Raw genomic sequence first — 22,123 nt, forward strand, 5'->3', positions numbered from 1 at the left:
CTTGCACTGACTGATCTTAAAATATATCAGTGCCTTGGTTTAGTCTCAAGATGCACACCAGTAATGTTACTGAAATGTCCTAATCCTGGTTTAGTCTAAGCCCTGTCTGTGAAACAGGGCCATAATGTGCTATTTTTAAACAGTTTTAAGACGCTTTCAAATATTTATTGCATGAAATAAATATCTGATCAACTAGTGTCGATCAAACGTCAGTTGAATTTTGATAATGTAGGGTCTTGTATGGTAATTGCCTCTTCATCCTAGAACAGAATTCTCATAAGCATCTAATTTTCCCTCACATCACAGTGGGCTGATGCGTCACAGTCGGATTGGTTGTTGGGGTTGTAGTCTGATTGGAGTCATTTTTTTTCAAGGCACTTTTAGAAGGCAAAATGTCCTTACAGATGCCTAGAGACCTCAATTCTACTAAGAGGGGAAAATAATTCTTGAAGGGGACATCCCAGACTACTCACTTCACATGAAACCGATGATACTTTAGAGTTGCATCCAAAGTCAACACACTGCTCAACAATATTTTAAAGTTAATGAACTGTGGCAATAAAGACCTGAAGAAATGTGCATTTCAAACAAGTAGAAAAGGAGACAGCATTTCTAGCAACGTGAATCCTGCAATATCTAAACTTTTAATACGAAGCATTTACAGCGGCAGTTCCACATACCAAGTATGGGTTGAAAAGACTGAAACGGATTGAAAGACTTTGTGTTTAGCTACTTTTGCTGTGGAACTACTGAATGTTTGAGGATGGACCCTAAAACTGTAACGATACCACATAATGGGCTATAGTTTCTCCGATTAGCCGTGGCTCAATTAAGCACCCCAAACACCCAAACCACATCTGGCCAATGTCATGAAGGCAAAACCAGTCAAAGAACCAAACTAAAAGGGTTCCAATGCTTTTAAAGTTTATTTACTCAATATACAAACATTTTTCATACTTAATACTCCTCTTCATCCTCCCCACCGTCCTCAGTGGAATCAGCACCAACTTCCTCGTAGTCTTTCTCCAGAGCAGCCATGTCCTCTCGCGCCTCCGAGAACTCCCCTTCCTCCATCCCTTCGCCCACGTACCAGTGCACAAAAGCCCTCTTTGCATACATGAGGTCAAACTTGTGGTCCAGGCGGCCCCACGCCTCTGCAATAGCAGTGGTGTTGCTCAGCATGCAGACAGCCCTCTGCACCTTGGCCAGATCCCCTCCCGGGACAACAGTTGGTGGCTGGTAGTTGATTCCAACCTTGAATCCCGTGGGACACCAGTCTACAAACTGGATGGAGCGTCGCGTCTTGATGTTGGCTATGGCAGCGTTCACATCTTTCGGAACCACATCACCACGGTACAGCAAACAGCAGGCCATGTATTTTCCACGGCGAGGGTCACACTTCACCATCTGGTTCGCCGGCTCAAAGCAGGCGTTGGTGATTTCTGGTACAGAGAGCTGCTCGTGGTAGGCCTTCTCAGCAGAAATGATGGGAGAGTAGGTGACCAGCGGAAAGTGGATGCGAGGGTATGGGACTAGGTTGGTCTGGAACTCTGTAAGGTCCACATTTAGGGCTCCATCAAAGCGCAGTGACGCTGTAATGGAGGACACTATCTGGGCAATGAGCCTGTTCAAGTTGGTGTAAGAGGGACGCTCAATATCGAGGTTTCGCTTGCAGATGTCAAAGATGGCTTCGTTATCCACCATGAAGGAGCAGTCAGAGTGCTCCAGAGTAGTGTGGGTTGTAAGGATGGAGTTGTAGGGCTCCACCACAGCAGTGCTGACTTGTGGGGCAGGATATACAGAGAATTCCAACTTTGACTTTTTACCGTAGTCGACGGACAATCGCTCCATCAGTAGAGATGTGAAACCAGAGCCTGTTCCACCACCAAAGCTGTGAAAAATCAGGAACCCCTGCAGACCGGTGCACTGGTCCGCCTAGAGAGAAATCGGGGGGTGGGGAGGGTAGAGATTTCAGATATGGCCAGGAAAAAAAAAGAAAAAAAAAAAGAAAAAGACTTTAAAAAGTGTCACAACAGTCGCCTGAAGAACAGTTCGTAAACGTGACCCTGGACCATAAAACCAGTCTTAAGTCTCAATTTTTTTAAATCTTTCCATTGATGTATGGAATGTTATGATAGGAAAATATTTGGCCAAGATACAACTATTTGAAAATCTGGAATACGAGGGTGCCAAAAAGGTAAAGAGAAAAATCGCCTTTAAAGTTGTCCAAAAGAAGTTCTTAGCAATGCATATTACCAATCAAAAATGAAGTTGAGATACACTTATGGTAAGAAACTTACAAAATATCTTCATGGAACATGATCTTTACTTAATATCTTGATTTTTTGGCATTTACAAAAAAAAAATTGACCCACATTTTTGGCCAATGTTACAAATACACCCCAGCGACTTAAGACTGGTTTTGTGGTCCAGGGTCACAAATGTGAACAATCTAGAAACGTTTTCCACTATAAGAGCCTTTTGCGCAAAGTAGACGTTAAAAGATTAAAGCAGAGGTTCTCAACTTTGGCCCTCAAGGTCCATTTCCTGCAGAGTTTAACTCAAACCTTGATCAGACTCACCTGCCTGAAACTTTCTAGTGATCCTGAAGACCTAGCTTGTTCAGGTGTATTTGGTTGGAGCTAAAACCTGCAGGGAAGGAGACCTCGCAGGCCCTCGCAGAACTCAATGATTAAAGGTTCTTCATTGAACTGTAGATGCCAATAAAGAACTATTTTAGAGCAGTGTTCTCAGACTCAGTTCCAGGAGGTCCACAGCTCTGCGGTTTTGTTCCAACCCTTATCAAACACACCTGATCCAGCCAATCAAGATCTTCAGGATTACTAGGAACTTACAAGCAGGTGCGAGTTGGAGCTAAACTCCACACAGCTGTGGCACCCCAGGAATCAAGTTTGAGACCACAGCTTTAAAGTGTAAACTCACCATTTTGCGCATCCGGTCGAGCACAGAGTCTACAATCTCTTTGCCAATGGTATAGTGACCGCGAGCATAGTTATTGGCAGCGTCCTCCTTGCCACTGATGAGCTGCTCAGGGTGGTACAGTTGTCGATAGTGTCCATTACGGATCTCATCTGCAGTTCAAACAAGATAAATAAGAACAGAGCTACACTGGAAGTATAGGGACACAACTCTAATAGGCAAGAAGCCTGAATGGTGTTCGGTCTTACCAACAACTGTCGGCTCTAGATCAATGAAAACTGCACGAGGAACGTACTTCCCAGCACCAGTTTCACTGAAGAAAGTGCCAAAAGAGGAGTCAGACAGTGAGCTGCAATCACTGATAATGGTGCCATCCGGCTGGAAGCCGTGCTCCAGACAATACAGCTCCCAGCAGGAGTTACCCATCTGGATACCTGCTTGACCAATATGTATGGAAATACACTCCCTCTGGTTTGACCGAGACAAAACACAAACACAAGTCAACTTCAGAGAAGTGCTAAAATGGCAGCACTGTGAAAATAACCATCACTCATCTCACCATTTTACTCAAGTATCACAGCAAGCAGGAACTAATTAAGAAGCTTGGAATTATAAAAGACACTTCCACTCCAGTCTTATCACCTAAAGTTTGCAACCTTTCTAAGAGCAGCTCACCTTCACAACTACATCAAACCACTCCCCTGATCTGGATTTATATTGGCCTCACATTAGAAGGGTGTGGCTCTTAATGAACTCTAGCTGAGACAACAGATAGCCCTGCAGATTCAAAACAGAATGACAACTCATGTCTTTGTTACCGAATAAGACATCAATACAGTTTGTGCTGAGCTTACTTAAGATTAATTATTGTCAAATAGACCATAAACTCTCAGGTTAAAAATTAAGACAATGTAAGATTATGAAAGTTCACTCAGTGTTTAAACATGTACCAGTCTCCTCTCTTATGCATGACGATATTACAGTTACATATACTCCTTAATCCTATAAAAGCATATTTTATTTATTAAAAAATGGAAGTATGCAATGAAATAACTGTGGCAGGACAGGCGTATTCCCAAAAGACCAACACTAACCATTGAGTAGCATGGTATATTAAAAAGTATATGGACTAATAATTATTTTCTTTTATGCCCAAAATACTTATTTTGGAGAAGTATTGTGTATTTATTCTAACTGCAGCTGCCAGGCTGTCCTCGTATTTATTAAAATCATATAAATGTATCTGGTTTTATTGCAATGTTACATTTACATTTAGCAGATGCATTTATCCAAAGGAGTTTATTATTTCAAATTATGATTTGTTTGACTTGTTTTTACAATTTTATGTATTCTGATTCCTTTGAAACTATATTGTTCAGCACAATGCGTTTTATTGTGGTTTATAAATGAAATGAAAATGACTTACAAATGAGGACAATGGAAGCATTAGTGAATAATAATATCTATTTTCTCTAAAATATTTTTGTCTACATTAGAGCCTGTTTTATATTTGATGCTACTTTATTTGTTTGCTTGTTTGTAAACAACATTACATACTTAATCAGGCACCAGTAATTCATGCTGCTCTTATTTTGAATCTATTGCGTCACATCCGCTGGTCGTTTGGCTCTCTTCAATGTTTGTGTCGCTCGTGCTAATGCTTGAGTGAGTCCGTGCAGTGGACCTGTGCCTTTCGGCGCTAGTTTGCGTCAAGTGAGTGGTTCTCACAACTCAAATCAAATGTATTACAAGAATTTGATTGTGTTATTGTTTGCGTTTATGTGACGCAAACGGTACTACAGATGCATGGTTGTGTGCGCAAACAAACGTGGTCGTGACACGGGTTGCTAACGTTAGCTGTTCACCGAGCGACTTGATACTGAGCAGTTAAGCGCAAACTGTTGGGGAGAAACCGCAAGAAAGGAAAGGGAGCAGCTCAACCTCCAGGACCTGGACCACAGCAAGGCATGCGTCCCCCAGCGCCTCCTCCTCCTCACGGCGGCTTTCGCGGTCCTGCTCCCGTTCGTCCGATGGGCCCCCCCGGGCAGAGGTTTCCTGCACCCCATCGCGACTTCGGACCGCAGCACCCCAGAATGATGATGATGGACGACATGGCAGAAGATCGAGGGTTTCTGCATGAACCGCAGGGATTCATGATGGACGATGGGCCTTATCACCCGATGGATTTTCCCAACAGACATGAATTTCACCCGCGTTTTGATGGAGCTGATCCAGGTTTCCATTATCCAGAGTTTGGGGACAGACCAGCAGCACCGCGCTTTTACCATCCAGAGCTTGAATATGGACCGCGTTTCCGTTCTCCGGAGTTTTGCGACAGACCTCCAGAGTTTAGAGGAAGACCCCCGAGCTTCCACCCCCCTGAGTTTGAAGGTGGGCCAGGTTTCCACAGGATGAACCCTGGATTCGACCAAATGGAGCAGTATGGTCCAAGAGACCCTCATTACATGCCACAAATGGACCCACATGTAAGTACATGTTTTAGTCTCGATATGTGTTCGTCTAGTAAGCCACTGATTCAATCACTTCGAAATAATTTAAGACAAGTGTTCGATTCTTGCTAACGGTTCCTTAACGATTCGTTTTGTTTCAAAATGATTCCAAATGCAATTCTTGTTGACTCGACAGAATTCTGACCATGTCAAATGTAAACAAAATACGTATATCATGCATTAATGTAACAATTCTTCCAAAAGGCTCGTTTTACATAGACTTTTAAATGAGACAATGCAGAGGCATGATGCGATGAAATGCTATATATATATTGACGTCATTGACGTATAAGGATTTTCGACAGGCCAATTGTAAAATACAAAAAATAATAATATTTACTGTAATTGTTCAAAGGTTAAGAATGTTGTGCGCACAAATTCATATTAAAATGAAAAATAAAGTGGTTTTAGTGTTTTTTCAAAAAGATGAATTGGCCGTAGCCTTAAAATATAATGTGGTGCGACCATGATTTATATTAAAATTAAATAATTTCCTTAACATGCTTAACATTTTTTAAAAACTTTCTCAGTAATTAAAGTGTTTAGAAACACAGTATTTGCATTTAATTTGAGTGTTTGTAAATAATGATCTCTTATTTTTGTTCTATAATTTCAGAGTTGCCTTCTTAAATGTAGTTAACTTATTTTTCCTGCAAATAAAACTGATAAAAATGTTTTTAAAATACCATTCACTTAAGCATACACTTGTAGCAGTTATTCATATTTCAACCACATAAATTAGATTTTTAATTTTTATTGCTATTATTGGTCGCACCACATGACAAAAATACCTTATATCATTAAAAATCTATTTTAAAAAAGCGTGTGACAAGTGCAGCACGTGGCATTAACTGCAGGCATTTCTTTAGCCCCAGATATTTCTGTGCTTTTCCCTGAATTGGCTGTTAAATTGACCTTTTCGCCAGGAGTTTGATTAACAGGCAGTCTGACATATTATATCGCCGAAAACCAAACCAGACAGGAGAGTAAATTAATGTTGGTGGGCTTGAACCTGAAAAATAGTGTGTACTGGTATCTTTTCACAGTTGAAACAAGATACCTTCTGATGTTCATTCATGTTTATTTCATGCTATGACTAGTAAAGATGAAGAGATGATCGGTTCATGTGCCGCTTGAACTGAGGCATTGCAGCTATCTGTCACGACATGTTAAAGAGCCACAAAACAGTATTTGTTTGAATTTCTTTCAAAAAATGACAATTTGAACACCGAGGCTTTGTTTCATACTAAAAGTAACCATCTCTGTCTTGTCTGTCAGTGTCCTCTTTGCTCCGTGATGTATTTTTCAATGTGGGAGAACATGATGTGTGGCATAAAAGTGCCATGGTTTGTCGGACGTAGCAACAGTAACTAAGAGGGGTGGGTCTTTGCAAAAGGTCAGTTTAGAGTAGGGGAAGGATGTTGGTTCAGTTTCTGAGATGACAACATGAACATCTTTCTTCTAGTAGAAAATGACTTCTGGAGCTTGTGCTAGACTGAAGGGTCAGACTTAACACGCTGCCTATGGTGAGCGTTTATTTTATTTTGCTTCACAGTATAATCTGGCAGAATAGATTAAAATAGTTATTAATAAATAAGTTACTAATAAATGTGTAATTACCAAACTAAAATTACAATTATTTTAGGGCTGCCACTAACGACTATTTTTATTTCAATTAATCTATCGACTAATTTAGCGATTAATCTGTTAAGATTAATTTCCCACAAAAAAAATCAAAATTTTATTTAGGAATATTTTATTAAACCAAATGAAATCCAAATTTCTATGAAATCCTTTTTTAAAGTAAAGTGCAACATAGAGTGCAAGAAGCAAGTGTCCATCTCATATCCAAATCACTGAAATCACAGCTCAGTATTATAGTGTAAGAATGACAACATATCCACGTGTTATAGTCTAATAATAATACAATTATAATCAAAAAACACTTTTTTACCAGTGTGTTTACCAGAGTGTTTACCAGAAATATTATTTACCAGAATTTATTTAGGTGAAAATGTAAATGTGCAGTATTTCTGAAAAAAAAAAAATACTTTTTTTAGTATAAAATCAATTAATTAGGCTTTTTGATTAATAAAATTTAATATAACCATTAAAACAGAGTATAGAAAAATGAAAATGGAAGAAACTGAGTTTGGAAATAAAACTGATTTCATGGGGCCCTATAATTATTTATTTATTTATATATATATATATATATATTATTTGTAATAAAATAGATGTAAGTGAACAATAGCTATTAAAATTATTTAAAATACATATATAAAAGCAATGATGCAATAATAATTAGTTCAAATAAAGTATCAAAAGCAAGAAATCATATGGTTTTATTGAGCAAAACTTAAAATACATAATGTATTATAAACAATAGAGCTGATGTAGATTACATATTACAGTATTACAACAAAGGCCTGCAGGGAGTGCCAACGGCCTGACGATTGTTTTTACACATTACTGTGTGATCTAATCCTTGTTTAATATTGACCAAGCACCATTTAATTGAAATGTCCACTTAATCTTTAATATTTGTCCATTTCTTTAGGACAGAAATGCTACAGCCGCTGTAATTAAATGAATATGTGGACATCAAACCGTGTAAACTCAGAGTGAGGGGTTGAGCTTTTATTTTGAAATTGCGACGCATTCTCCTGTTTGTGTATATTTATAAATGATTTACCTTACAAATCTGATGAAATGGCGCACGTTGCATTCCCACATGAACGTTATAATAAACCCAAACTCACAACAACATGCAGAGATGAAGTTTGAGTCGCTCCACATGTAAATTATAAGTTTCTGCTGAACTTCTGTGAATGGAGCCGCTGTGTGACGCACGTACTTAACTACACGCATGTAAATAATTAAAGCGCAGATAGTGTATTTAATTAAATCATAGCGCTTGTGAATTCACAATTATGCTTAATTATGATTTTTAAATGGGTTTAATATATCATGCAGCCTTGGAAAATAGTCTAATAATGTGCTTTATGGATTCTCGTCCGTGAAATGCGCCACTTCCGGTATATTGCCGGTTAGTCGACGCGAACAAAATTAAGTCGACGATTTTTAAAAATCGACTAAAATCGACAAATCGTGGCAGCCCTGAATTATTTTTTTATTTTTTCTCATATTGTACAAAGATTAAACATGAACGGTCTGAAATGAACCAAATTGCATAAAAATATATTCCAAATTATAATAAAATAAAGTATTCTATGTATATAAACCATCAATTGAATATAAAAGAAAAAAACTGCCAATCTGGGACATGCATGTATAATGGAAAACACACTGCAGTGGTCGCACCACATGATATTTTCAAATTCAATCAAAATTTACAAGCATAGAATTGGTCACCTAAATAAAACAAGCTAGCTTCCCACAAAAGGTCACTATGAAATGTATAATGAAAATAAATAATTGCAGAAATAACTTATTATGCATTGTTTTTGTCATACCACATGATATCCAAATGTGGTCTCTACATACCAGCCGTTAAAAAATATATTTTTTTTCCAAATTTGAAAGAGAGTTACAAACCTGCTTGATGCTTCCATGGGTCCTTGGCAAATTGGTATGTGATGCAAAGTCTTATCTTTGAATGGATTTCAACATAAAAGTCACAAAATGGAAGTTTCTTGATGGTCGCACTACATGATATTTCATAAAATGGAAATCATCGGACAAGGTTAGTTTGTATATTATGACGGAAATATAAATACAAATGCTTGGCAATTTTATACAGTATTACAAAACACTTTGGAAATTATGCCAAATAGTGCAGAAAATTTATGGTAATTTCAAAGATGTTTACAAAAAAAAGTTATGGCCGGACAGTCACACCACATGATATTTTGACACGTTGAATAACAGAAAAATTACAAATAATTAATGTTCTTTGAAAAGTTAAAGTGAGTTCATATATGGGAGAGGCCCTTCATATATATGGCATCTTTTTATGCCTTTAAACCTATTTTTAACTAAGAAAATGCAATCGGACAGAAAATTTAAGCGTCATGTTATTGACCCATTTGTCCAAAGCGACTTACAAATGAGGACAACAGAAGCAATCAATTGTAGTACTAAAACAACTAAAACGGTTCCAAAGCTAAAACTTTATGAATACACATTTTAAAAATAAAGAAATTAAATAAAAATGACAAATGCATAGTCAAAACTTGAAAACAAAAAATAAAGCTAAAAAAAATTCAAAATATTAAAGAACAAAAGGTCAAGTCACCTTTATTTATGTAGCGCTTTTAACAATACAGGTTGTGTCAAAGCACTTAACAGAATCAAATTGGAGGATAGAGTGTCAGTAATGTATAATAATAAGATTAAACACTCAATTTTCAGTTAAAGGCATATCATTATTGAATTCAGAGATATCATTGTCTAGCTCCGTTTAGTATCTGTGAAATCAAATTGACTATAATCACTGGAAATTAAGTGTCCCCAACTGAGCAACCCAGAGGCTACAGCGGCAAGGAACCAAAGCTCCCTCTGTGACAGAATGGAGAAAAAAACCTTGGGAGAAACCAGGCTCAGTCGGGGGGCCAGTTCTTCTCTGACCAGGATATTATTGTTTAGTTATTGATTTAATAAAAATTTTAAATGTATAAATGCATTATATTTCTATTTTTATATTGTTGCAATTTCTAACAATAATAGTATTATCTAGTTAGGTATTTTATTATATTTTTGGTTATTGTTTTATTTTTATTTTTATTGTATTTTTAGTATAGGTCTTCACTGGGCATATGTCCCCGGGGCTCATCCAGGTGTCCGGCCAATGCCGACGATCAGGGCCGCAGACATCATCTCCCGGCGTCGATCCACCATCTGATCCGGACACGGACTGAGAAACAGAATAAGAAAGAAACAGACAAATATTAGCGTAGATGCCATTCTTCTTACGATGTAACGAGTACATTGTGTGTTATGGGGAGTGTTCCCGGTTCCGGTTGATCTAATTAATACAGCCTAACAATCCTTTAACGGATTTGAATAATAGAAGTGTATTAGTGTGTTATGTGTAAGCCAGGTTAAAGAAATGTGTCTTTAATCTAGATTTAAACTGACAGAGTGGGTCTGCCTCCTGAACAGTGTTAGGTAGATTTTTCCAGAGTTTGGGTGCTAAATAGGAAAAGGATCTGCCGCCCGCAGTCGATTTTGATATTCTAGGTATTATCAAACGGTCAGAGTTTTGAGAACGCAGCAGACATAGAAGACTATAATGTGATTAGAGCTCGCTCAAGTACTGAGGAGCTAAGCCATTCAGGGCTTTATAAGTAATTAACAAGATTTTAAAATCTATATGATGTTTGATAGGGAGCCAATGCAGTGTTGACAGAACCGGGCTAATATGGTCATACTTCCTGGTTCTAGTAAGGACTCTAGCTGCTGCATTTTGGACCAGCTGTAGTTTGTTGATCAAGTGTGCAGAACAACCACCCAATAAAGCATTACAATAGTCTAACACGGAGGTCATAAACGCATGAATTAGCATTTCTGCATTTGACGTTGAGAGCATAGGTCGCAATTTAGATATGTTTTTGAGATGGAAAAATGCAGATTTACAGATGCTAGAAACATGGCTTTCAAATGAAACATTGCTATCAAACAGCACATCACCATAGCAGTCTCAGTACTATGATACGGTCTAAATCCTGACTGGAATTCCTCACAAATACAATTTTTCTCTAAGAAGGAATATAATTGTGAGGATACTACCTTTTCTAGTATCTTTGACAGAAAAGGGAGATTTGAGATCGTGAGTAATTAACTAGATCTTTGGGGTCAAGTTGTGTTTTTTTTAATGAGAGGCTTAATTACAGCCAATTTGAAGGTTTTGGGGACATATCCTAATGACAATGATGAATTAATAACAGCCAAAAGAGGATCTATGACTTCTGGAAGTAGCTCTTTTAGTAGGTTAGATGGAATAGGGTCTAACATACATGTTGTTGGTTTAGATGATTTAACAAGTTTATACAATTCTTCCTCTCCTATAGTAGAGAATGAGTGGAATTGTTCCTCAGGGGAGCTATAGTGCACTATCTGATGCGATACTGTAGCTGACGGCTGCATGATTACAATTTTATCTCTGATAGTATCAATCTTGGAAGTAAAGTAGTTCAGAAAATCATTACTGCTGTGCTCTTGGGAAGTGCCAACACCTGTTGCTTTATTTTTCGTTAATTTAGTGACTGTATTGAATAAATACCGGGGCTTATGTTTGTTTTCTTCTAGAAGAGACTAAAAGTAATCAGATCTAGCAGTTTTTGATGCTTTTCTGTAGGATAGGGTACTTTCCTGCCAAGCTATACGAAATACCTCTAGTTTTGTTTTCCTCCAGCTGCGCTCCATTTTCCGAGCTGCTCTCTTTAGGGTGCAAGTGTGCTCATTATTCCACGGAGTCAGACTTTTTTCTTTGATCTTCCTTAAGCGTAAAGGAGCAACTGTATCTAAAGTGCTAGAAAAGAGTCCATAGTTTCTGTTACATCAAGTTTTTCTGTGCTGTTGGATATGCGGAGGAATTGAGATAAATCAGGAAGATTACTTGCAAAGCAGTCTTTTGTGGTAGAGGTGATGGCTCTACCATACTTGTAACAAGGTGTAGAATTTACAGTTTTAGCTATATGGAGTTTATACAAGACTAGATAATGATCTGAGATATCATCGCTTTGCTGCAGAATTTCAACACCACTAACATCAATTCCATGTCACAGTATTAAATCTAGAGTATGATTTTGACAATGAGTAGGTCCTGAAACGTGTTGTCTAACCCCAATAGAGTTCAGAATGTCTATGAATGCTGATCCTAATGCATCTTTTTCATTATTGACATGGATATTAAAATTGCCAACAATTAAAACTTTATCTGCAGCCAGTACTAACTCAGATAGAAAATCAGCAAATTCTTTAATAAAGTCTGTGTGGTGCCCTGGTGGCCTGTATACAGTAGCCAGTACAAACATCATGGGGGATTTATCACTAACACGCGTTTCTCTAGATAATGTTATACGCAGCACCATAACTTCAGACGAGTTATATTTAAAGCCTGCCCTCTGACAAATACTGAGAATATTGCTATAAATTGTAGCAACACCTCCCCCTTTACCTTTTGGACGTGGCTCATTTTTATAGCAGTAATCTTGGGGGGTAAACTCATTTAAAGTAATGTATTCATCTGGTTTTAGCCGTGTTTCTGTCAAACAGAGCAAATCTAGGTTATGATCACTGATCAAATCATTTACAAAAAGTGCTTTTCTAGAAAGAGACCTGCTATTCAGTAAGCCAAGTTTTATCAATTGTTTCTCTGTATTATACAATTTTTTTATTTGTTGAACATCCAATCCAAATTAAGAGTAACAATTTAATTGAAGTTCCCTGTATTTTCTAGTTCGGGAACAGACACAGTCTCTATAGTGTGATATCTGGGTGAAGGAGTCTCTATGTGCTGAGAATTAACTGACTTCTGTGACGTGAGGTGGCTAGCAGACGGTCGGTTTAGCCAGTCTGTCTGCTTCCTGACCTGGGCCCCAGTTAGTCAAGTACGAACTCTAAGACTATATGCCATATTTCTAGAGAGAAGAGCGGCACCACCCCAGGAGGGATGAACACCATCTCTTTTCAACAGGTCAGGTCTGCCCCAAAAACTCGTCCAATTGTCTATAAAGTCTATGTTATTCTGCAGGCACCACTTAGACATCCAGCCATTGAGTGACGACAGTCTGTTATGAATCTCATCACCCCGGTAAGCAGGGAGCGGACCAGAGCATATTACAGTGTCTGACATCATACTTGCAAATTCACACACCTCTTTAACATTATTTTTAGTGACCTCCGACTGGCGAAGTCGAACATCATTAGCTCCGATGTGGATAACAATCTTACTGAATTTACGTTTAGCTTTAGCCAGCACTTTTAAATTTGCCAAGATGTCAGGCGCTCTTGCTCCTGGTAAACATTGGACTATGGTGGCTGGTGTCTCTATTTTCACGTTCCGTACAATAGAATCGCCAATAACTAGAGCACTTTCATCAGGTTTCTCTTACCCCTTTTCCACCAAGGCAGTTCCAGTGCTGGTTCGGAGCCAGAGCCTAGTTTCAAACCGGTTCTTTGTTTTTCGACACCCAAAGCACCAGCTCCGAACCAGCAAAAGCGGTTCGTAAATAGCACCAAAACATTGCTGGGCTAGAAGGAAGAACTGCTTGCGTCAGGGGATGGGGGCGGGGTTACCGTGACCAACAAGACGAACAGAATCTTTGGACCGCCATATTTGAAATAGCAGCTAAACGCTAACACGTTTGATTCGCCGTGTTTGGATGCCGATGTAGGTTCGCAAAGCCATGAACATCAATAGCAAAGCAACGTCCGCCATTGCTGATAGTTTGTTTAGGCTTGTTCGGGATGGATCGGCGCTGCGTGGACTGGTCAGTGCGAGGCATCGGGGTGCTGCGGGAGCAACTGGAAAGCAGACTGCTCTTTAAGCTTTTGGATCGTTCTCGTGGTGCTTTAGTGTGTTGTGTGCCGATCGATCGATCGGTCTGCGTGGCGCTGATGCACCTCGAACAAGCCTGTTGTGCCGCGCTAGTGAACCGGAACATTAAACGTATTCAGTGACGTAAGACCTGGCTCTGTATTGGCTCTCTAGCCTGTGGAAAAGCAATCGGTTCTTAAAGCGCTCGCCAGTCGAACCAACTAAGAACCGGCTATAGCACTGGCTCTGAAATAGCACCTGGAACTGCTTTGGTGGAAAAGGGGTATCAGTGGGTGTCACTGAGTGGGGAGAACCTGTTTGATGTTTTGATCGGAACGGAAGAGCGGTGTTTTGACCCGCAACTAGGACGCCTTATGCTGCGTTCACACCAGACTGAATGAAGCGTTAAGCGCGAGTGATTTACATGTTAAGTCAATGCAAAGACGCGAATAGACATCCTGCGGCGCGATTCACGCGAATCGCGCAAGTTGAAAAATCTTAACTTTGGTGGATATTCTGCGCTTCGTTAACCAATCAGGAGCTTGCTCTAGTAGTGACGTGATTACGAGCGGAGGCAGAAATCAAAACAACAATAGAGGACAAAATCATTGTCGCTGTATGTGGATACCCGGAGCTGTACCATAGACCAAAGATTAGCTGTTAGATTTACCCAAAACTAATATCTTATATTTATCCACTACAGAGACATCAGGGCTCTCTTCTGAAAACATGAGCACGTGCGCCCGGTGATCACCTGGAGCTCACGGCTCTGAAATCGGCGAAGCACATTTTCAAATAGGGGCTGTTTTTATAAATAAACCGCAGATTTGAGTTTTAAACAACTACATTCTCGGCTGAAATACACACGTCCAGTGTTTCCATAGCACATAAAGGGCTGATTTTATTTGCCAAATTCTATAAATATGCTCTCTGTGGCAGTCATACCTGTGCCGCCTGGCAGAAGCCCCGCCCATGACGCGAATTTGCGTCTGTTGTGAAGTGAATTTCATGCGCGAATGAAGCAAATTTTACTCGTGAATGAAGCGAGTAAACTCAAAATGTTCAAGCGTCCAACTACGTGTGAATAGTGCGATTTATTCGCGCAAGTCGCGTCCGGTGTGAACGGCCAGTTACAGTCACCCAGCTGCCCTGCTGCATGGGCTCTAATGCTGGAACCGAACAATGTACAGGACTCCCTGAGCTAGTCGCATCCAAGGCCGTATCTACAGCCCTCACAGTCTTACTCTCCTCAAATAAAGTTTGTATAGTTTAGTAAAATATAGTTTTAAGCACATATCTTTTTGTTTCATTTAAATAAGGGCAATCATGCGTTTGGAGAGAGAAGAGGGTTTGCTGGACCACTGGCAACTGATTTCCGGGGCCCGGGTCCAGTACAGCCACCACCTGAGGCATTCAGTGCCACTGTAAGTTCACCCTTGTGTTTCATCAAGTCTGTCATGGGTTGTAGATCTCTAATGCAATGTCTTGTGTGATTTACATTTCAGAGTAGGCCTCCTCCTGCCTGTCCACCCCAACCTCCGCGGGAAAAAGATCAGCTGGCTCCGAAAGAGACTAAGACTGAACCTCCTAAATCGATGGCTTCAAAGATATCAATGTTCAAGAATATCTCTGCAAAGTAATTTCAGAATCATTTATTATTATTTTTTTCAACCATGCTTGGTCTGTGTATTCTGTGCTTCTCTGCTGGAAATCAGTAGTGGTTTTGAGAAAGTAGATATTGTTGAAGTAAACTCGTATGCTTTTTTTTTTTTCAGCACACCTCGTGGACGCTCATTGGGAGTAATTTCACTTGTTTCTGTAAGTGTTAATAATATTGTTTATTATATTAATAATAAATAATAGACCTAGATTTAATGCCATATTGAATTGCGGATAAACACAAGGCTTTTGAAGATTTTTGAAGACATAGACTGTACAAAGGTAAAAGTTTTGGGGATTTTTTCGTAAAGACATTTTGTCAGCTGAACAGTTGGTCTGTAATTTAAAAAAAGTACAGTCTATTGAATTCACTGTATTGGTGTCCCTGACAGCCTTGTTTTAATTCCTGTCAAAAATTAAATGTCACTACCCTTACTAAGGTCTAGGTCAACTTAAGCCCGATTCGGATGGTAATTGTTTCTCATATGGACGTCTGTAAAAATGAATTTACATATCACCTCAGTGATAAAACTCATGGATTCGGATGGCGATTTATTCACAGTGGAGGAGCGACTTCTGCGAACCAGAGAACGCGCTGCTCACGTGGCAGTCACATGAAATGAATTTTATTTACAAATTTATTCTTATTATTGTTTAAAATGTATTTAAAAATACTTATGTAAAATATATTCCTATTATTCCAAGCATATTTTATAATGTATAGTCCTATTTATTATTTGATTATTTAAATCTCCTGTTTAAAAATAGGAAAATGCGCGCTATAGTTGTATATAATTATACGCGATATATATCCGGTTATAATACACATTTTAAAATTGTATTGCATACCTGCTGCTGCCATAATAAAGAGCCATTTGCTCTCACTCGCTGTGGTGGAGCAGTTATGAAGTATTGTTCTTTTAAATACTTTCCAGCATTTCAGAAATAAATATGCAAATTACACCGAAGTACGGTGTTCGGGAGTGTTCAAAAAGGGGTTAAACACTGAATTTTGAATCAAATTCTTCTCGTAAACTCAGAGATGTGGATTCGAACGGCAATTAAATTACCACACGAGCTTGGTGTTTGTCAAAAAACAGTAGGTAATTTAGCCGGCGATGTTTACGGGGGTGGTGAGAGAAAAACACAGACGTCCTGGATTCGGACGGCAATTAAGTCACCAACTACCCCCTGTATATGGTGATCACTTGCGTCCCCCCTGAGAAACAATTACCGTCCGAATCGGGCTTTAGTCAACTTAGGGTTGTAACTTGTAGTCAACTAGGGTTGGAGCTAAACTCTGCAGGACAGTGGCCCTCCAGGACCAAAGTTGCCCATCCCTGGTCTAGGCGGTTCAGTTTTAGTTTGAATATTATTGTGCATTATGTTAATAGCCATAATGAAAGCAACAATGTATAATTTACCTAAGAATCTGAGTATGTATTGTGATCTTGCTGACCAATCAGAAGTCGGGGCTGAAACTGTATCAGTTTTAATTTATTACTTTCTGACTTGAGATGTACTATTACTACTATTTTTCTACAGTTTGTTTTTAAATTAATGAGTGAGTGAACTTTTCTTGCTTGAAAATCACAAATCTTTGAATATCAAACATTAAAACACTGCTTTTGATTTCCCCTCAGAATAATTGTGGTTTCATTGAACGGGAGGATTTGAAGAAGTTTTCTTTTGTATTTGATGCTTTTATTGGAAACCGGGCTCTTCTGGTGCCTGGAGTTAAAGTGCATTTCACAGCAGTGAAAAACCTGGTAAGTGTATATATAGAATGTGCAAAAAATGCCAGAATTCATTTAATGAAGCATTGTGCATATTTGGTATAATTTTTGTACCCAAAATGCTTGTGATGTCAGGGAAAGGAATGTGCGGTTGACGTGAAAGTGGCACCAGGAGGAACAGAAGACATTGAGAGTACGGTTTATGAAGGTGTAGTTCTCACAGTCCTTCCTGATGTGAGTAAAACTTTCACTTAAGTACTTTTTGTCCAATCAAGAAATGCAAGATCTCCATCTCAAGTTATCCATTATATCTATGGGTCACCATTTACTTTAATTTCATGGTAAAGATCTAGATGAATCTAACAAAACGTTTTGAGTGAGTATGTCCTGTCTTGACTTCTAGTTAATGTAGGAAAGAAAACTGAGCTTGTCAAGTCATTTAATATGGGTTATGAAACTTACTATTCAATATTAGTCTACTTGTGTACTGAAAATAGAAAGAGAATATCTTCTCATGGGAGGAAGGATTAGAGTGTTAAGTGTTGAAGGAGTTCTGCAGGTATGTGTGTGTGTGTGTGTGTGTCGCCTTGAGTGATAAGCAGAAACAGTGAGTGGGAACTGAGCCACCTTTACCCACTATCACTACTTCTGTTGTGACTTCTGCCTCCTCAGTGAGAAATCACTCTAGAACTCTAGAGGATTTGATGCCAGAAGACAGAATTTATTAACAGAGATAATGAAGCTGAGAGACTTTCCAGAGTATGTGATATGTAGAATTTGTCTTTGCACACTCCTCTATATAGATTTCCATATGCTCTACCCAAGCGGCAACCTCCCGCTCTCTCTCTCTCGAAGCCAACACGGAAGTGACTAAAACTGCAATTCATCGACTGTCTGCTAGAGGCTGGCTGCAAAAGGGAGTCATTCCATAGACTCCCCATGTTAAAATGCCCAACTTTACAGCAGAAGAAAACATGTTTACAGCCTGGTTCAAAAAATTATTTTGGTCTATATAGCTAATTTTGCCCTTCGTGACAACTGTGAATGTTTTTATAGCTCATCCGTTTAAATTATATTAAGCCTTGATTGTTTTTTTTCTGACCGTAACATTAAACGTGAGTGGATACTGTTTTGCCACCAATTTATTTTCAATGTTCGCTAACATTAAAGGATGGAAGACATACTTAGCCTATTGTTTTTACATTGAACCGAATTAAAATAGCTTAATCTATAAGAACGACTTGTGGATTGATATGAATGCCAGCAGGAATAATAATGCTCCGAATGATTGTGACTTAAACATCTCCAATGGCGTTCATTGCAATGGATTTTATCGACTTACAAAAAAAGGAAGGAAATGGATTTAATTGCAAACAGTTATTGATTTGATGTGTGATACAGAATTGTGCAGCTTCAGACTGACAGCTGGCACTGAGTGAATAATCTGCATTATAAAAAAAACACCTTAAAGATTAATTATTGTTGCCAAGCTATCTAGTCGTTGCTTGCTTACAGTGCTTTGTTATATGGAGCAGTTTGTTTGATCTAATTTGTTTGTCTAATGAAGTGCCGACAGATGAATAAAAGTACACAAGTCACACCGTAATTTAAACGTGGCAGACTGAACAGTAAAACAAAGGCAGAATACTGTATAACTCCAGGCACAGTATTGATGAACGAATGCAAACAAATGCAGAGCACCGTAACTTACTTTGAGCGTTCAAAAACAAAATCAAAGAGCGGTAACTGATGTTATACTGTGTTCTGCCTTGGTTTCTCCAGGGCTTTTCTCCATGATACTTAAACACATGATAAAGGAGGTCATTAATGTCCCAAAAAGATCAATAACTCATTTTCGACCGAAAACAAAGTTATGGTGTTTTGTCTTTGCACAGCAGCACTGCTGTCACTATAGACGGGCGTGGTTTCAGCTCAGCTTCACCCACGTCCCGCCTTTTTGCCCATTTTCAATTATCTGGGAGTGACGCCCGGTGACGCGCTGCTAAGATGGTGACGACCGGCTCCGCCCACTTTAGGCTTCAAAAATGCTCCTCAGAATCCTACGGGTGACGTCACGGACACTACGTCCATGTTTTTACGTCCATTTAATTCATATTCTGATCCATAAAAAATCTTACACACTACAGGGACAATATTATGTTTACGTATACATTCATCAAATCACATATTCAAGCGTTACTCAGTAACTGCCTTCACCTTTTGTACAATGTGTTTTTACCAAGTATTCATAAATTAGCAAATGTGCCAAGCAGACAGGATTTTTCCTCTTTGTGCATGTGCTTGTACAGTATGTGGGTGACTACTGGCCTTGGCGAGTTAGATAAGAAAGGAATGCGAATGTTTGGAGGAGGTTTTTATTACTTAAATGACATCCCCGGAGCTTCGTCAAGGCCAGATAGTTACATTTACAAGATGGTCACGCGCCCACACCAGGGTTATTATAGTTTTGGAAGTTTAACTATTTTTAATTTATCAATTGTATTTTGGTTTTATATATATACACATTGCATTCAGAAAGTATTCAGACCCCCTTCACTTTTTGATATGTTGCAGTCTGATACTAAAATAGTTTCAATTCATTTATTTTTCTCAATCTACACTCCGTACCTCATAATGGTAAAGTGAAAACAGAATTTTAGAAATGTCTGTAAATTTATTAAAAAGAAAAAATGGAAATATCACATTTACATAAGTATTCAGACCCTTTACTCAGTACTTAGTTGAAGCACCTTTGTCAGCAATTGCAGCCTCGAGTCTTTTTGGGTATGATGCAACAAGCTCTGCACACCTGAATTGGGGGATTTTCTGCCATTCTTCTTTGCAAATCCTATCAAGCTCGGTCAGGTTGCATGGGGAATGTTGGTGGACAGCCAATTTCAGGTCTCTCCAGAGATGTTCGATAGGGTTCAAGTCAGGGCTCTGGCTGGGCCATTCTAGGACATTCACAGAGTTGTCCCTAAGCCACTCCTGTGTTGCCTTGGCTGTCTGCTTAGGGTCATTATTATGTTGGAAGGTGAACCTTCGGCCCAGTCTGAGGTCCTGCGCTGTGGAACAGGTTTTCATTGAGGACGTCTCTGTACTTTGCTGCATTCAGCTTTCCCTGGGAGACCAGTCTCGAAATCCCTGCCGCTGAAAAACAGCCCCACAGCATGAGGCTGCTACCAGCACACTTTACTTTTGGGATGGTACTCTGCAGGTGATGAGCAGAGCTGGTTCCCTTCAAACATGATGCTTGGAATTGAGGTTCATCAGACCAGAGTATCTTGTTTCTCTGAGTCCTTTAGGTGCTGTTTTGCAAATTCCAAGTGTGTTTTCATGTGTCTTCATTGATGAGAGGATCGAGTTTGTCCACACCGCCATAAAGCCCAGATCAGTGGAGTGTTGCAGTGATGTTTATTCTTCTGTGGGTTTCTCCCATCTGCATATATGATCATGGAGCTCGACTAGAGTGACCATCAGGTTCTTGGTCACTAATCTAGACGAGGCCCTTCTCCATCAATTGCTCAGCTTGGCTGGACGAACATCTCAACTTGGAAGAGTCCTGGTTGTGCCAAACTTCTACCATTTGAGAATTATGGAAGCTACTGTGCTCTTGGGAACCTTCAGTGCAGCAGTTTTTTTTGTTTTTTTAGCCTTCCCTGTGATCTGTGCCTCGATACAATCCTGTCCTGCAGTTCCTTTGACCTCATGGCTTGGTTTTCGCTCTGATATGCATTGCCAGCTGTGAGGCCTTTGTTTGTTCTGTTCCAAATCATGTCCAATCAATTAAATCTACCACAGGTGGACTCCAATCAAGTTGTAGAAATATCTCCGCAATGATCAAGAGAAATGGGAGGCACCTGAGCTAAATTTCAAGTGTCGTTGCAACATAATACTTATGTAAATGTGATATTTCATTTTTTTTCTTTTGAATAAATTTACAGACATTTCTAAAATTCTGTATTCACTTTGTCATTATGAGGTATGGGGTGTAGATTAATGAGAAAAACAATGAATTTAAACAATTGTAGAATCAGGCTGCAACATAACATAACTGAAAAAAGTGAAGGGAGTCTATATACTTTCTGAATGCACTGTGTATACACCCACTACCAGTCAAACGTTTTTGAACAGTATTGTTTTTAATGTTTTTTTTTAAAGAATTCTCTTCTGCTCACCAAGCCTGCATTTATTTGATCCAAAATACCTTAAAGACCTGCAATTGCAGTTATTTGCGGGTTATGCACCGGCATGGCTTCAGTGCGGATGAATCTAATGTTTTGAGGTGAATGTGTAGCTGTCAGTCACTGCACCGGTGTGGATGTTTACTGTACTTGGCAATCACAGATTCTAGCCTACGTCTTGGAATATATGACCCAAATAAGAATTCTCACTGTATATTGCCATCTGAACAAGTAACAAGTCTGCCATGTTTGTTCTGACCAACTGAGGAAAAAAGCATTACAATAAATCGCGTTAGATTTAATCCTGATTAAATCTAACGATCGGTTAACTCATTTCACATCAAACTATGCAAATTATTGTTATTGTCATACTTTGTTCTCAAATTGTTAGTTAACAACAACAGCGTTGCGTGACTATGAGTATAGTGTATTAGCGTAGCGTGTATATTTCAGTTTCTGTACGGTCTAATCTCTAATTGTCATACCGTTCAAATTTCATATTAAGAAATTCTTTTTAACCCAAAAAGCAAATAATTTTTCCTTCAAACTGGTTTTCTTTCAAATACAAACCTTGTGCAATCCCATCTGTAA

The 22,123-nt window shown here is 39.0% G+C and overlaps 2 protein-coding genes across 3 annotated transcripts in view; one reads left to right on the top strand and one right to left on the bottom strand.

Moving 5' to 3' along the window:
- Nucleotides 1-957: 957 nt before the first annotated feature.
- On the bottom strand, nt 958-3,405 carry tuba4l (tubulin, alpha 4 like; the record flags this gene model as incomplete). Its single annotated transcript, XM_079440832.1, has 3 exons — nt 3,189-3,405; nt 2,944-3,092; nt 958-1,935 (listed from the first exon to the last, which is right to left on the bottom strand). Exons 1-3 carry the CDS (start codon nt 3,364-3,366, stop codon nt 958-960), a joined length of 1,305 nt encoding a protein of 434 aa, XP_079296958.1. The 5' UTR covers nt 3,367-3,405.
- A 1,138-nt stretch (nt 3,406-4,543) lies between these two features.
- LOC306884701 (uncharacterized protein) overlaps nt 4,544-22,123 on the top strand; it is a 36,832-nt gene continuing 19,252 nt past the window's right edge. Inside the window, exons 1-6 of one of the 2 annotated variants that reach the window (XM_079440817.1) lie at nt 4,549-5,426; nt 15,273-15,377; nt 15,459-15,589; nt 15,729-15,771; nt 17,256-17,381; nt 17,484-17,582. In XM_079440817.1, the coding sequence (XP_079296943.1) occupies nt 4,908-5,426; nt 15,273-15,377; nt 15,459-15,589; nt 15,729-15,771; nt 17,256-17,381; nt 17,484-17,582 (1,023 nt within the window). In that variant the 5' untranslated portion in view covers nt 4,549-4,907. Of the gene's footprint in view, nt 5,427-15,272; nt 15,378-15,458; nt 15,590-15,728; nt 15,772-17,255; nt 17,382-17,483; nt 17,583-22,123 lie in introns of both variants that reach the window. The other variant, XM_079440818.1, reaches the window with a different exon arrangement.

Source organism: Barbus barbus (genome assembly GCF_936440315.1).
Source record: "Barbus barbus genome assembly, chromosome: 18".
Classification (NCBI taxonomy): Eukaryota; Metazoa; Chordata; class Actinopteri; order Cypriniformes; family Cyprinidae; genus Barbus; species Barbus barbus.